This window comes from Gopherus evgoodei, chromosome 2 (assembly GCF_007399415.2).
Source record: "Gopherus evgoodei ecotype Sinaloan lineage chromosome 2, rGopEvg1_v1.p, whole genome shotgun sequence".
NCBI classification, from domain to species: Eukaryota; Metazoa; Chordata; order Testudines; family Testudinidae; genus Gopherus; species Gopherus evgoodei.
In genome coordinates this window covers 291,316,296-291,333,008 of record NC_044323.1, presented here as the reverse complement: position 1 = coordinate 291,333,008, position 16,713 = coordinate 291,316,296, and the positions used below count along the sequence as shown (strand labels likewise).

Genomic DNA, 16,713 nt, shown 5'->3' with positions numbered 1-16,713 from the left:
TAAGTCAGAAACCAGAGGGCTGCTGAGCCCTGCCCCCACCATCACAAGCAACCCTATCGCACAGTCACAGCCATCAGTTTCTCGTCTCTCTCTCAAAACTAATTAAGTTGTTTGCTCCCACAGCTCCTGTTGGGAGGCTGTTCCAGAACCTCACCCCTCTGAGGGTTAGAAACCTTCTAATTTCCAGCCTGAATTTGTCTGTGGCCAGTTTATCCCCATTTGTGCTTGTGCCAGCATTGTCCTTCAGTCTAAATAGCTCTGCAGTCTCCCTGGGGTTTACTCCCCTGATGTATTTATAGAGGGCAGCATATCTGCGCTCAGCCTTCTTTCTGCCTGGCTAAGCAAGTCGAGCTCTTCCAGTCTCCTCTCATAGGACAGGTCCTCCATTCCCATGAGCATCCTCATAGGTCATCTCGCCACCTGTTTCAGTTCTAATTCATCTTTCTTGAACCTGGGTGATGAAAATTGCACAGAGTATTCCAGGTGGGGTCTTACCAGAGCCTTGTGCAATGGCATTAATACGTCTCTGTCTCTGCTGGAAATGCCTCTCCTTGCTTTTGCACAATCATATCACATTGCTGGCTCATAGTCATCCTCTGATCGTGCCGCACTCTCAAGTCTTCATCCTCCTCTGTCGCTTCCATGTGGTGAACCCCCAGCTTGTAGCAGAAATTCCTAATATCAGACCTTAAGTGCATGGCCTTACTTTGTACTATTTCTGTCACTAGCCTGGGACTCAAAAGACCTGGGTTCAGTTACCTGTTCTGCTGCAGACTTCCCATGTGATCTTGGGCAAATCACTTAGTCTCCCTGTGCCTCAGTTCCCCATCTGTACAATGGGGATAACAGTCCTGCCCTGCCTCACAGAGGAATTGTGAGGATAAGTAAATTAAAGATCATGAGGAGCCCAGATACTGCAGTAACGGGGGTTATAAGGAAGGCTACATTTCGGCACAGGTATTTTTATTGAAAGTCACAGACAATGTAGACAGGACTGGTGTTAGGGGGTAGCAGTCAGGGCAGTTGCCTGGGGACCCCTGCCACAGGGGGCCCTATGAATCTAAGTTACAGGTGGTAGGGCTGAATAAGTGGAATTTTGAAGAAGTCACAGAGGGCTCATGAAATCACAGAATCTGTGACCAATTTTAGTCTTAGTATAAGTAAGGCTACGAGTCTGTCACAGATTCTATGACTTTACTGGACCCACTGTGACTTCTTCGGTTTCAGTGTGCCACAGCAGCAGGGCTGGATCAGCTGTCAGCCCCCATCCAGGAGCAGCGGCCTGCCTGGGGCCAGGTCAGCCTGCAGAGCCAGTGCTTAGCTCCTGCTGCTGGCACAGTGGCCCAGGACCAGTGGTCCCAGTGGTCAGCCCCCACCACCAGAGCAGTGGCCAGGTGAGCCCCCACGACTGGTCAGCAGCAGCTCAGGGCCCAGGGTCAGCGGTCAGCCCCTGCTGCAGGAGCAGCGGCCCCAGGCTGCCAGAGCAGAGGCTGCCACAGCTGGGTTGCCCCCAGGACTGATGATCAGCCCACGCTGCCAGAGCAATGGAGCAGTAATAGGTGGGGGTCCCATTTTTAGTCCCCCTAACCTTCCCCCAGTGTCTTTAGTAAAAGTCACAGACAGATCATGGGGTTCTGTGATTTTTTTGTTTATTGCCGTGACTTGTCTGTGACTTTTACTAAAAATACCTGTGACGAATTCTTGGTTATAAGTATCTAGATAGAAGTGTTGTTTGGTAGTTAGAAAAGGGGTCTGTATTGGGAGTCCTAGCTTCCGTTCCTAGCTCTGTCCCTGCGTGCTGCAGTTTTACTCAGCCAAACACTCACCTACTTCATCGGGATGTTGAGGCCTAATTCATGTTTGTACCGTGTATTGAGATCCTCAGCTGAAAGACACCAGAGCATTGTGAGGAACTCTGATTGTTAGAGCTCTATCAGGTACGCTTTTTTTTTATTGGTTCGTGCCTTTTGACTCCTGTACTCCGTTTCTTTTTCACTGTAGCTTCTCTCATCTGGCTTCTCGGAGCTGAATCTCCCTTCTGGCATTAGAGCTATTGCAGCTGGGGGCCAAGTGTACTGGAGGCTGGTTCTGCCACAAGGTCTAGGAATCTTTTGGCACATCCCCTCTGTGCAGGAATGCGGCTCAGCTGTTGGATGAGATCAGCAGCTTGACAGGGAACTGGAGTGCAAATGGGAGTCGATTAGTCCTTGGTGTATTTTTTTCTTGAGGCAGAGATAAATTGCACAGCGCTCTGTTTGTGCGCCTTTGCGCCAGTCGGGAAAGGACAGTAAGTGGCTTCCCTGGTATGTCACGGATTCCGCTGCCCATTCTACCGGCAGCAGTAATTTTGCCTGGAGTCTTGAAGCTTAAAAGAAAAAATGTGCAGCTGCTGCCTGCGGCCAAAGTCCAAGTGGAGGTGTGGGGTCTGGAGACTCTGCTCTTCCTGCAGGCTGATTGAAATGAAGTGCTGCAGTGCAGACAGCTGAGCGGATTCACTGCAACAGACTTCGCCTTCTGCTGCAGGCTTTGGTCGCTGGTATCATGAATAAATTGCAATGAATAATTCCTACAGACACTGGTCTTTCGTACCTTCGATACACCCAAGCTTAGTAATTCATAACTCCAGACTTGTACCTCAAAGTTCTTTCCAAAACGAGGCACCTGTGTTATGCCCACTGTATGCACAGGCAAACAGAGGCACCAAGCAGGCATCTTTCTTGCCTGAGGTTACACATTGAGTCGCTGGGAACAGAACCCCAGGCCTGCTGAATCCCCGCCTTCTGCCTCAGCTGCTTGGACCACGCTGCTTGTGTATGTAATTGGCGAGTGTCTGGGTTTTTATTAGACCCTTCAGCCCAACATGCATCTTAAGTGCAGACACAGCTGATTGGCTCCCAGTTCCTGGCGTCTCCTATGGTGCAGGCACCATTTCCAGTGAAAGGATCCCCTCAGAGCAGGGACAGGAAAACCATTGTTGTATGGTCCTTGTCCCCCTCTCAGCAGGGAATCTGCTGTCACAGCAATCAGCCCCATCTGCAGCCAGAGAGCTTCTCCATCCACTGCCCTTCTTCCTGGCCTCACCACCACAAGCAAGGAGAAGGGGCTGCCATTTCCAGTTCTGCTCCCTGGGAGTGGGGGAGCCAGCACCACTTCTCATGTTGCTCCTTTCCCCCGTTTGCCGCTTCTACCACTTCTTGGCTACCTACCAACCCTGCCTTTGCACGCTGGTCCTTATTTCTTTGGGCCGTCAGGTTCCCAGGGCCTCCAGGGTAAGTCATGTGTGGCCCTTCAAGTCCTGGGAGCCCTTTGAAATAATCTAAGGCTTCTGGGGCAGAGATGGGTGCGTGTTGCAGAGGCAAGGAGGAGATGAAGGAGGAGATTTAGGCTTGCAGCTGCCAGAACTGTACTGAATTCAGTCTATTGCTGCTTGATGCAGCATCTTTTTACAGGCAAGGAGAAATAACTCTGGCATCAGTTTTTGTACTGGAGGCCCAGGAGATTATGATGTGGCCATAAACTGTCTGTCTAGAGCTCATCAAGCCTGCAGTGTGACGGATAGACTTCTGTCCAGCTCTGTAGCGAAAATGCTGCAGAAGGCAATGGCTACCCTCCTTTGCTAACGTTACCCTGCACTCACCTTCCGTCTGAGGATTTCAAAGCACAGTGCACACGGTAAAGACTGAAGTCTCCCAACCCCGACAAGTGGTGTTATGCTCATTTAAGGCACAGAAAGGGGAGGTGATTTCCCCTAAGTCACACAGCGGGTTGGTAGAAAGGCTAGGGACATAACTCAGGAGACCTAACACCCCCCTCCCTCGCTCCCCCTCTGGTGCTCTACTCTCGCTATTGGTGGACAAGGTTACTAGGAAAGTCCTGGGCTTTATTTCCTTTGCAGGGTCTTTTAGGCAATGCTTGTGGACGTTAGCCAACTGTTTTTTCTTTGTGTCCTTTTTCAGCCATAAGAGAAAATCTGCATTCACCACTCCGTAGAAAATGTCTTATGGTTCCATTGATGGGAGCGGATTCGGAAGCCGGAACCCCTTTGGAGGCCCATCAAGACAAGGATATCAGCCCCTAGGTAAAGTATTGATTGCGCGCTATAATTTACCCTACCTGATTAAGCTGGGGAAGGCAGTTTTAATTGCTAATATATAACAAGGCTGATGGAGCTCAGTGGCCAAATGCTACACTGTATGGTAGATCATGTTGTGTGGTGATTAGGCAAAAGGACGTTAAGTTAAAGATCTCTTCTTTCCCCTCTTCTCTGGCTTCAGTACTGAGAGCTAGGCAGAAGATGTGTGTAGCTTTCCAAGTGGTCTCACAACACGTCATAAAATATCAAGACATGTTATGCAATAAGTCATAGGAATGTAGCATTGCCTGGGCAAATGATTTTGTTGGTCCATAGTCCCTTCAGGAGCCAGTACCTGATGCTTCAGAAGAAAACATACATCCCACCACTGCGTACCTAGTTACTATTCAGTGCATGTAGTGGGTGTAGTAGGTATGTGATTGTTCCATGACCAGCATGCTGCCCCCTCAAAGTACATGATTTAATCACCATCGTTCAATCTTTTAGGGCTGTCTTGTGCAATCCTTATGTTGAGGATTAGTTATGCAAATAGTCCTGACTTCAGTGGAGCTGCTCACATGAGTAATTACTGTCCAAGAAGAGTAAGGGTTTGTCTACATTGCTGGGTAACACATGCAACTGGGGTGTGATTTCCAAAGCGCCCAAATGTGTTACACATTAATTGACCCATGCAGACCTTGCTGATGCACTAAAGGTTCCTTAGTGCACTTAAAATGATAGATTAATAGAGCTGAAGGACCAGCAGGTCATCTAGTCTGAACTCCGGTCTCTCCCAGGCCATCAGCACCACCCAGCACCCGCACACTAAACCCAATAACAGAAATTAGACCAAAGTATTACAGCCCACAGGAGACAAGACTATTATTTGCCACAGGCAGAGCTAGGAAGGACAGAGATCCACCAGTACTTAAGGCCCCTGCAGTGACAGGACAATGATTAAGTGAGAGATGTCCAGATAATCCTGGCAAGAGACCTGCACTCACATGCTGTGGAAGAAGGTGAAAAACCCACAAGGTCACTGTCACTCTGAGCCAGGAGAAAATTTATTTCTCTATCCCACATATGGTGATCAATTAGACCTTGACCATATGAACAAGAACTAGCCAGCCAAGCAGCTGCGAGAGAGAGAATGGTCACTGTCACCTCACAGCCCTGGTTCACCCTGTCCAGTGTCTCATCTCTCGTCATCTGCATCCCTGATGCTTCAACGAAAGGGGACCAAAAACTCATCCAGAATACATTGCAGGAGAGCAAGGGAGAAATCTCTTCCTGACCCTTGCAGGTTGACTGTCTGAATCCTTGAAGCCTGAGCTTTTAGTAATATAGGACATAAACAGGAAGTGATCCCCAGGGCTGTTTGCTGAGCGCTGTCTCATATCATCACAAGCGGTCTTGTGATACAATGGCACTCATGAATTTGGCCAGCACTCTCTGATTAAGTTGTTTGGACTCATGGCTCTTATTGGGAAGCTCTTCCAGAACCTCACCCCTCTGATAGTTAGAAATCTTCTTCTAATTTCCAGCCGGAATTTATTCCTGGCAGTTTATCTCCATTTGTGCTTGTGCAAGCATTGTCCTTCAGTTTAAATAGCTCTTCACTCTCCCTGGTGTTTACCCCCTTGATGTATTTCTGGAGAACAAACATCTCCCCTTTCAGCCTTCTTTTTGCTAGGCTAAACAAGCCTAGCTTTTCCAGGCTCCTCTCATAAAATAGCTCTTCTCGCCACCTGTTCCAGTTCGAATTCATCTTTCTTGAACATTAACATACTGCTATTCCAATTAAAGTGCAGCACGTTAGTGTGCTTTAGAAATCACATCACCATAGCGCGCATTGCTGCACTGTGTAGACAAGCCCTTAAGGATTGCACAGTTGGGCTCTTAATTTGCACTGCTACTGATGTTGACAGTGCTCTCAATTTAATTTGGTCCAGAGACAATATTTAATTCAGTAATATCTTGCAACAGTGAGTTCCCCAGGTTCGCTTGTGGTCTAGGTGAAGAAATATTTTTGTGATTCTGTAGTTCCAGCTCTGTAATATGGTTGGATTTCTGCCTTGTTCTAATATAATAGGATGTGTGGGGAATGCTGAGGGTTGATCAGTTTTCACTGTGTCCTCAGCTTTGGGGCGTGATCGAGTTACTGTGTTGCATGTTATGATTCTTGCTTTTGCATGTTGCATGGTGGCTTATTCTGTTGGGTTTGATTCCTGTATCAGTCATTGAACTAGTGCATATAACAGGACTAGTATGGGTGCGAATTTCGTGTACGGCATTGTTTACCGTATACGTTCAGCTGAGATCTTTTGCTTGCAGTGTTTTTAGAGGCATTTGCGGGGACTGGAGATAGAGCATTTCACTGGCAGACAGAGGATTCTGTTCCTGTCTTCCAGGTGTATTTACAATTGGAGTGATTGGAATGATGTGCAGAGGGAAGCTGGGCATGATGTGTTCGCCGTGGATAGTTTAACTCACAGGGATGCTGCATCTAATCTGTGCAGTGTGCTATTACATTACAGCAGTGGGGACTGAGAGTCACTTGGTAAATACATGCAAACCTAGAAATAACATTTAGCAATGGCTGCACTTTTTTTTTCTTTTTTTTTAATCAAAGCTCAGAAATCGTCTCCCTGTCCCCCCACCCCGTTCTTTCCTGGGGGGCTTTGGAAATGGTAAGCAAGAAGAGGCAAAGCATCCGGATGTCAACTTGTATGTTTTAAATGGCCTCTAATGCACAGTACGAGGCGGCGCTTTATAAAAGCAAACTCATAACACAACTGTCATAACGCAAGGGGCAGCTAATGACTGCGACCTCATGCTTTAGCTTTCTGAAAGTTTGCTCTTGTGCCTGCCGTCCTCTGAGGCAGACAGTTCTAGAAAATGTTCTCCTGATAAGGTATTGCAGGGTGGGCGGGGGGAATGGCGGACTCTGTTCTGCTCAGATACCACGGTAATGAGTGAGCTGTGGAAACCTGGAGAGAGCAGTGGGCAGGAGCATGGGTGTCTATGGCATTACTGATGGCAAGCCTGGTTTCTCTCCACTCACAATGAGGGGAGCTGATTCTTTAGTGCATTCCCATGTGTGCAGAGTGGGATATCCTGGTGGATAGTCCACCTGGTGGTCCTACAGCAGGAGTGGCCAGTCTGAGCCTGAGAAGGAGCCAGAATTTACCAATAGACATTACCAAAGAGCCACAGTTACGTCAGCAGCCCCCAGTCAGCTCCCCCACCCCCAGCACCTCTCACTCACCCGATCAACCGTCCCCTTCCCTCCCCGTGCCTCCCAATCATCTGTTTTGTGGTATGCAAGAGGCTCAGAGGGGGAGAGGGGAGAAGCGAGGGCACAGCAGGCTCAGGGGAGGGAGCGAGAAGGGATGGACTGGAGGCAGGGCCTGGGGCAGAGCCAGGGGTTGAGCAGTGAGCCCCCCCGGCACATTGGAAAGTTGGCGCCTGTAGCTCCAGCCCCAAAGTCAGTGCCTATACAAGGAGCTGCATATTAACTTCTGCAGAGCCGCACGTGGCTCCGGAGCCACAAGTTGGCCACCCCTGTCCTAGAGCAACATGGAGAGGCTGTGATGCAAGGAAAGATCCACACCTCTAGAGGAGCTGCGATAGGCTTGGCAGGGAGGAGGGCCCAGCTATCCCAAGCCCATCCTAATCTCAATGCACAAGCGCTCTATGTAACTTTGCTGTCATTGTGCATCTTCAGCAACATTGGAGGGCTGACGTTTGCCATCTTAGCAGGCGACCAAACTACTTTGTGTGCATTGCTATACAGTGGGTGGAAACACTCAGACATTCCAGGAAGGGGGCTCAAAAATGGACCTAGATAGGTGCTTTTTGGAGTTTTAAAGTCTACATATTTTATTCTAGGGACAACATCAGTTTAAAAATCGTACATTTAAACCAGCGGATTGTCTTTCCTTCTGCTTTGATCGCCTATATATAATTAGTGACAGAGGAGTTTTATAAATCTCATTTGCATATCACAGTTTGTGCCGTTTGATTTAGTGTGAAATTTACCCATGTGCAGAGGGTCAGCATGAAGCCTATGCACCATGGTAAAGGCTTTGTCCTAGCACTTTGCAAATAGGCTGCAAATATTTCCTTGTGTACAATCAGGTGTTCCCATGAGAAGAGAAATAAAAAATGGAAATGTTTCTGTTGAGTTTTGGTTTTCTGATGAGTTTTGGCCTTTTTTTAAACAGAATTTTAAGTACTGAGGCAAATTCAAGTTGTCAGTTTTCAGCAACTGCTCCTGGAAGGATTAACTATCTGGAAGTGAAGCAGAATGAGATATTCTGGGAAGCCAAAGAACAGTGACAGCCGAAGCCGAGAATGCAGGGCTAGGTTAGTGTCTAGTCTTTGTAAGATGTTATCTAGTCCACAAAGCTTTGACACTGAGTCCATCCCTCCTGCTGTTCTCAGGTTGTGTTCATGTACAGATCAAAGAAAACTGGCAGGTTTATTTTTCAGGCAAGTGGAAGTGAATCTTTGGCCATGGCTACACTAGAGAGTTGCAGCGCTGGTGAGGGGGTTATAGCGCTGCAACTTAGGATGTGGCCATACTTGCAAAGCACGGCCAGCGCTGCAACTCCCTGGTTGCCGCGCTGGCTGTACACCCGGTCGAGCCTCGAGTGTAGCGATTCTGTAGCGATTCCAGCGCTGGTGATCCAGCGCTGGTCAGCAAGTGTGGACGCCCACCAGCGCTTTTATTGACCTCCGGGGTATAAGGAGGTATCCCAGAATTCCTGTCCACAACAAACCGGAAGAAAGGGAGACCTCGGAGTTCAGCCAAACTGCTTATTTAAAAAACAAACACAGCTCCTGTTTGCTGAGCGAGCGGAGGCAGGCAGGGGAATTACTTTGGAATGTTCACAGCTGTTTGCTAGAAGAGGGAAACAGCACGCTCACACGGCAGAGGGGGAGGGGGAAGTCCATGTTGAGCAGATGCTTATCTGGTCTGACGGCTATTTAGGAGTGCATAATTTGGATTTAGTGAATGAGAGAGGGGTGGGGGAAGGGGTCAGAACTTTTAAAATGATTGAAGGTAGGCACTGTGTGTCTTCCAGTCCTTAGAACTTGCAAGGCAGGGAGCTGAGAACAGTGTCAGCTCCAAAAATCCACTCTCTCTGTCTCTCCCACGCTCCCTGTCACATTCCACCCCACCCCCTTCTTTTGAAAAGCACGTTGCAGCCACTTGAATGCTGGGATAGCTGCCCACAATGCACGACTCCCAGCAGCGCTGCAAATGCTGCAAATGTGGCCACACTGCAGCGCTGGTAGCTGTCAGTGTGGCCATGCTGCAGCGCTGGCCCTACACAGCTGTACGAACACAGCTGTAACTCCCAGCGCTACAGAGCTGTAAGTGGAGCCATGGCCTTTGAGTTGCTCAGTCGTGAGCGTACTTGGTTGGCTTTTGAAAATCCAGGGATTGCCTGTCTCTCTAGCTTGTTGATTCCTTCTTCTCTCCCGGGCCTTGTAGCTTGTTCAGTGCTACTGTCATAAACAGATAGCTAAGGGTTAATGTCACTTTCACCTGGAAAGGGTTAACAAACAACACCTGACCAGAGGACCAATCAGGAAACAAGATTTTTTCAAATCTGGGTGGAGGGAAGTTTTGGGTGTGAGTCCTTTGTTCTTGGTCTGTTCTCTTTCTGGGCTCTGAGAGTGACCACAGGAATCTCCAGGCTCTCTAATCTTCTGTCTCCAAGTTGTGAGTACAAAGGTAGAAAGACAATATAGGCTTTTATATTGTTTTTCTGTATTTGCAAATGTGTAGTCTGCTGGAAATAGTTTAAATTGTATTTTTTCTGGATAAGGCTGTTTATCCATTTTCTATAAGCTAAAAGACCCTGTATTGTTGACCATATAAACTGCAGAGATAAACCTTTTACTTTTTCTGTCCTTTTTATTAAAAGTTTTGCTTTTGAAGACCTGTTTTTTTTTCCCCCCTTGTTGAGGCTCGAGGGAATTGAGTCTGTACTTAACAGGAATCGAGAAGGGGAGGGAAGGGCGGAATCCCTTTGTTTAGATTCACGGAGCTTGAATCTGTATATCTCTCCAGGAGCCCAGGGAGGGAACAGCTGGAGGAGAGGAGGGGGAAGGGAAATGGTTTATTCTCCTTTGTTGTGAGACTCAAGGAATCTGGGTCTTGGGGTCCCCTGGGAAGGTTTGGGGGGACCAGAGGGTATCAGGCCCTAAAAATTCCTGATTGGTGGCAGCGCTATCAGATCTAAGCTGGTAATTAAGCTTAGGGGAATTCATGCTAGTACCCATATTTTGGACGCTAAGGTCCAGATTTGGGAATTATACTTGACATGGTGTCAGAGGTGGGATAGATAAGAATCCAAAAGCCAGTAAGATTATTTTTTTTTCTCTGCCAGCTACTTGTAAGCAGAGAGAGAAAGGGTTTTGTTTTAAACCTACAGCCAGAGAATTTTTTTTTCTTTCTTTGCTCTGTCTAACTGTGCATAGGGAGGGCTATTGGGTTTAATGACGGTCGTTTGTTAAACAAAGCAGCCTTAAGTGGTCAACAACGAACACATTTGTAAATGAAAGACAGTTTCTTTTGCTTTTTACCTCTTTCGGCTGAAGCTAGGAAGTTAAAAGGACTCTGTTGCTAAGCAACCCCAGGAAGCCAACAGAGAACCTGCATTTCAGGCAGTAAACACCAGAGGGCACCTCAGCACAAGAGAGCAGGAACCGTGAGTTCCAAGGAAAGCCTGAGACAGGAACGAGCACGGCAACAAGCCATGGACAAAGAAAATGAATATAGGAGACGATGGAACTAATTAATGCAGAACTAGCCAAGGAAGAAGCAGCCCACAAAAGAAAACAACGAGAAGAAGAGGTGGCCCACAGAAGGAAACAAGAAGAAGAAGAGGCAGCCTACAGAAGACAGATAGAGCTCCAGAGGGAAGCCCACCGACAGGCCATGGAATTAGAACAGGCTAGGCAACAGAACACAGCCAATCCTAACAACCCTTCGCCAATAATGGTTCCACAGCACAAGAAATTTCCCACCTACAAGGCAGGTGATGACACTGAGGCCTTCTTAGAAAATTTTGAAAGAGCCTGTCTTGTGTACAGCATCCCTGAAGACCAGTACATGGTAGAATTGAGGTCACTGCTCAGTGGACCCTTAGCAGAAGTGGCAGCTGAAATGCCTAAGGAGAAAATGAACAATTATAAACTTTTTCAAACCAAGGCTAGATACAGAATGAGGATAACCCCTGAACATGCCCATCGGCGGTTCAGAAACCAAAAATGGAAACCAGATGTGTCCTTCCCCGACACGCCTACCACATTAACTGGCAGGTTTATTTTTCAGGCAAGTGGAGGTGAATCTTTGAGTTGCTCAGTATTGAGCGTACTTGGTTGGCTTTTGAAAATCCAGGGATTGCCTGTCTCTCTAGCTTGTTGATTCCTTCTTCTCTCCCGGGCCTTGTAGCTTGTTCAGCGCTACATAGGTGCTTTCTAAAATTTAAGACTGGAAGCAGGAAGAGCCTTGGTCTCGTTTGTTAAGCACAAACCCCTGAGCCAGGAGTCCTGGGTTCTGTTACTGTCTTTGTTTCCTCATCTGTGTAAGTGGACATCATCAGCCTGTCTGAGAGGGATGTTGACTTGGTTTGGTCATGTCTGTTGAGCAGTTTGCCCTCTTCTGTGCCTTCCATGTGAGAATTCCAAATGATTATTCCTTGTACTACAATAAGTATTAATAATTACTTTGCAACTCTCCTTGTTTTGGGCTGTCCAAGGGAGTGTGTGTATGGGCGAGGGGAGGGCAGAAAGGGGTATAAACAGAAATTAGTAAGATGAAAGTGGGGGCCCTGTTGCTTGGGGAGATCTGGACAAGGATTGATCGGCGCACTAGAAGACACAGCAGGGAGCAGCTTTGTACTAGCTGCGGAGTGGGTGGGTTGGCCTGGAGAACCTTTTTGTCTTCTTTGCATCTCATCTCTGTTCTTCAGGGTCATTTGAGCCTCTGCCGTGTTCTTTGCCCTTTAATCCTGACAGAGTGAGTGACACCTGCGGGCTGTCTTTCATTGTAGGATTCCCAAATATTGTCCTGAATTAAATGTCAAGGGAGGCTGATTTAGAAACCTGTATTCTGCCTCCGCTCTCCCCTGAGATGGATTACTGAGTTAATGAGAAAACCTGCTCAGTAGAAACCTCACAGTGGGGTCAGAATAAAGGGGTACAGCCTTCTTTCGTCTCCGACATATCTGTTTGCCGGGGGAATATAATCTTTGACGGATATATGTGTGTTCTTGAAAACAATGTTCTTTAATCTATATTTAACAAATCAGTGCCAGCACCCCCTTATTCAGTAACAACCCTACAATGACAAACCAAGGTGTGCAGCTTGGTAGTTGTTAGGGGACTTTTCCGTTACCCCCTCCCATGGTTTTGTCATGGAGACAGAAAACAGAAGATTGGAAATCCGAAGTGCAGGCAATGCAATGTTTATTGGGGTTAGTTTTAAGCAAGCATATCCATAGGTCTGATGCCACAGAGCCTTGTTTCCCAGTAACCTGTCCACCCGCCTCCTTAACAGTCATCCGTTTACCTGTAGTGCGTGTGTTTGGTCCCACCTCGTACAATTTATGGTTGTGTTTTGTTATGGAGGGCAGGCCCTCTCAGTGGTCCAGAGGCCTGGGCTACTTCCAGCTTTTGAGGCCCCTAGCCGTAATAAAAATAAAATAAAAAAAACCCAACGACACATGAGAACAAAATAAGGCACCAAAAAAATAGTGAGACATAATTTGAATATTTTTTAATTTAACACTTGTCTAGCCTTTTTCTGTGCAAATGCACTAATTATTGAGGAAAAAAATCTAGCTTTTGTGCAATGTCACAGTTGATGTTAAGCATGGCAAACCCATTCAAATGCTCTTGTCCCATAGTTGAATGGTGATAGTTCTTTACCTGCTGATGTAAGCAAACTGACAAAAATACACAATGCAATTGTGATATTAGGAAACACCCCAGAGAGTCCAAGTTCAAGTATTTCTTGAAGCAATTCCTTTGAGCTTTGAGGCTGAGGCCCAGGCCAAATGGCCCTCCTGCCCCACCTCTGATAGGCCCTGTTGTAGGGTCGGGAGTCTGGGTTCTTCATCTCTCCTCTTTTGTATTCCATGGGAGGAGTAAGGTGTGAGGTTTATTTCAGTCAGGGACAGGCATTTCTTTGGCCTTAGTGTTTCTTATACTTTCTCCCCCTTGCTCCTCCTGACTGTTGCTTGACCTTGCCTTGAGATAGGAGTCGAGGCAGTCTTCAAGTGTATGCTTGTATATTGTACTCCACCATATCCAGTAACACTTTAGTTGTTCTTGTATGTTCCCATTGTACTAACAAAGCCATCTGGCTAGGCAGAAGCAACACAAAGTGGCTTTGTTTTTTGTTCGCACATATTAGTAAGAATAAAAAAGTATCAAAACTCAAGTGGGCAAACAAGACCCAAAATTCTAACTCAGGCGAATATACAGGCCTGAATCCTACATTTTCACTAACAGATCTAACAGGAGTGATGTGCAAACAACAAAACAGAACCATGAATTGTGAGACCTTATTCTTATGGGCCTGACCATGCAATAACAAGCCAATGTGGTTCAGCCCTCTCTGGTAGCGCTCCCATAATAAACTATGTGCCTGGCATGATAATCATATGCCAACAAACCATTGTGTCCAGACCAGAGCTGTGGATGTTGAGACCCTGTAACAAGCTAGTATGTATGCACCATGAAGGAAGAAGAGCATTCAGGAAGAAATGTTTGTCAGGAAGGATAGACAGGGGAAAAAGAGAGGAGGTGTTGCCTTATATATTAAAAATGTACACACTTGGACTGAGGTGGAGATGGACATAGGAGATGGAAGTGTTGAGAGTCTCTGGGTTAGGCTAAAAGGGGTAAAAAAGACGGGTGATATCGTGCTGAGAGTCTACTACAGGCCAGCTAATCAGGTGGAAGAGGTGGATGAGGCTTTTTTCAAACAACTAACAAAATCATCCAAAGCCCTAGATTTGGTGGTGATGGGGGACTTCAACTATCCAGATGTATGTTGGGAAAATAACACCGCGGGGCACAGACTATCCAATAAGTTCCTGGACTGCATTGCAGACAACTTTTTATTTCAGAAAGTTGAAAAAGCTACTGGGGGGAAGCTGTTCTAGACTTGATTTTAACAAATAGGGAGGAACTTGTTGAGAATTTGAAAGTAGAAGGCAGCTTGGGTGAAAGTGATCATGAAATCATAGAGTTTGCAATTCTAAGGAAGGGTAGAAGGGAGTACAGCAAAATAGAGACAATGGATTTCAGGAAGGCAGATTTTGGTAAGCTCAGAGAGCTGATAGGTAAGGTCCCATGGGAATCAAGACTGAGGGGAAAAACAACTGAGGAGAGTTGGCAGTTTTTCAAAGGGACACTATTAAGGGCTCAAAAGCAAGCTATTCCGATGGTTAGGAAAGATAGAAAATGTGGCAAAAGACCACCTTGGCTTAACCACGAGATCTTGCGTGACCTACAAAATAAAAAGGCGTCATATAAAAAATGGAAACTAGGTCAGATTACAAAGGACGAATATAGGCAAATAACACAGGAATGCAGAGGCAAGATTAGAAAGGCAAAGGCACAAAATGAGCTCAAACTAGATATGGGAATAAAGGGAAACAAGAAGACTTTTTATCAATACATTAGAAGCAAGAGGAAGACCAAGGACAGGGTAGGTCCACTGCTCAGTGAGGAGGGAGAAGCAGTAACGGGAGACTTGGAAATGGCAGAGATGCTTAATGACTTCTTTTTTTCGGTCTTCACTGAGAAGTCTGAAGGAATGTCCAATATAGTGAATGCTTACGGGAAGAGGATAGGTTTAGAAGATAAAATAAAAGAAGAGCAAGTAAAAAATCGCTTAGAAAAGTTAGATGCCTGCAAGTCACCAGGGCCTGATGAAATGCATCCTAGAATACTCAAGGAGTTAATAGAGGAGGTATCTGAGCCTCTAGCTGTTATCTTTGGGAAATCATAGGAGATGGGGGAGATTCCAGAAGACTGGAAAAGGACAAATATAGTGCCCATCTATAAAAAGGGAAATAAAAACAACCCAGGAAACTACAGACCAGTTAGTTTAACTTCTGTGCCAGGGAAGATAATGGAGCAAGTAATTAAAGAAATCATCTGCAAATACTTGGAAGGTGGTAAGGTGATAGGGAATAGCCAGCATGGATTTGTAAAGAACAAATCATGTCAAACTAATCCGATAACATTCTTTGATAGGATAACGAGCCTTGTGGATAAGGGAGAAGCGGTGGATGTGATATACCTAGACTTTAGTAAGGCATTTGATACGGTCTCGCATGATATTCTTATAGATAAACTAGGAAAGTACAATTTAGATGGGGCTACTATAAGGTGGGTGCATAACTGGCTGGATAACCGTACTCAGAGAGTAGTTATTAATGGCTCCCAATCCTGCTGGAAAGGTATAACAAGTGGGGTTTGGCAGGGATCTGTTTTGGGACCGGCTCTGTTCAATATTTTCATCAACGATTTAGATGTTGGCATAGAAAGTACGCTTATTAAGTTTGCGGACGATACCAAACTGGGAGGGATTGCAACTGCTTTGGAGGACAGGGTCAAAATTCAAAATGATCTGGACAAATTGGAGAAATGGTCTGAGGTAAACAGGATGAAGTTCAATAAAGATAAATGCAAAGTGCTCCACTTAGGAAGGAACAATCAGTTTCACACATACAGAATGGGAAGAGACTGTCTAGGAAGGAGTATGGCAGAAAGAGATCTAGGGGTCATAGTGGACCACAAGCTTAATATGAGTGAACAGTGTGATACTGTTGCAAAAAAAGCAAACGTGATTCTGGGATGCATTAACAGGTGTGTTGTAAACAAGACACGAGAAGTCATTCTTCCGCTTTACTCTTCCCTGGTTAGGCCTCAACTGGAGTATTGTGTCCAGTTCTGGGCACCGCATTTCAAGAAAGATGCGGAGAAATTGGAGAGGGTCCAGAGAAGAGCAACAAGAATGATTAAAGGTCTTGAGAACATTACCTATGAAGGAAGGCTGAAGGAATTGGGTTTGTTTAGTTTGGGAAAGAGAAGACTGAGAGGGGACATGATAGCAGTTTTCAGGTATCTAAAAGGGTGTCATCAGGAGGAGGGAGAAAACTTGTTCACCTTAGCCTCCAATGATAGAACAAGAAGCAATGGGTTTAAACTGCAGCAAGGGAGATTTAGGTTGGACATTAGGAAAAAGTTCCTAATTGTCAGGGTAGTTAAACACTGGAATAGATTGCCTAGGGAAGTTGTGGAATCTTCATCTCTGGAGATATTAAAGAGTAGGTTAGATAAATGTCTATTAGAGATGGTCTAGACAGTATTTGGTCCTGCCATGAGGGCAGGGGACTGTACTCGATGACCTCTCGAGGTCCCTTCCAGTCCTAGAGTCTATGAGTCTATTAGTCTTCCAAGAGTTCATTATGGAGATCAATGAAAGGGGCAAACAAAAAAAAAAGTGTTGAAGATACTTTGAAAAAGTCCCTTGCCCAGTTGTATTTCCAGTGCATCTTGGCTCCTTTTCCTCTGTGCTAGATCCTCATGTACTCACCTAGCAA

General features: G+C 46.2%; 1 protein-coding gene across 1 annotated transcript in view; it reads left to right on the top strand.

Annotated features, from left to right (window-relative positions):
* TSNARE1 (t-SNARE domain containing 1) overlaps positions 1 to 16,713 on the top strand; it is a 637,975-nt gene that overhangs the window by 196,741 nt on the left and 424,521 nt on the right. The window contains exon 4 of the mRNA XM_030553891.1: positions 3,957 to 4,078. Coding sequence (XP_030409751.1) covers positions 3,994 to 4,078 — 85 coding nt within the window. The 5' untranslated portion in view covers positions 3,957 to 3,993. The remainder of the gene's footprint in view (positions 1 to 3,956; positions 4,079 to 16,713) is intronic.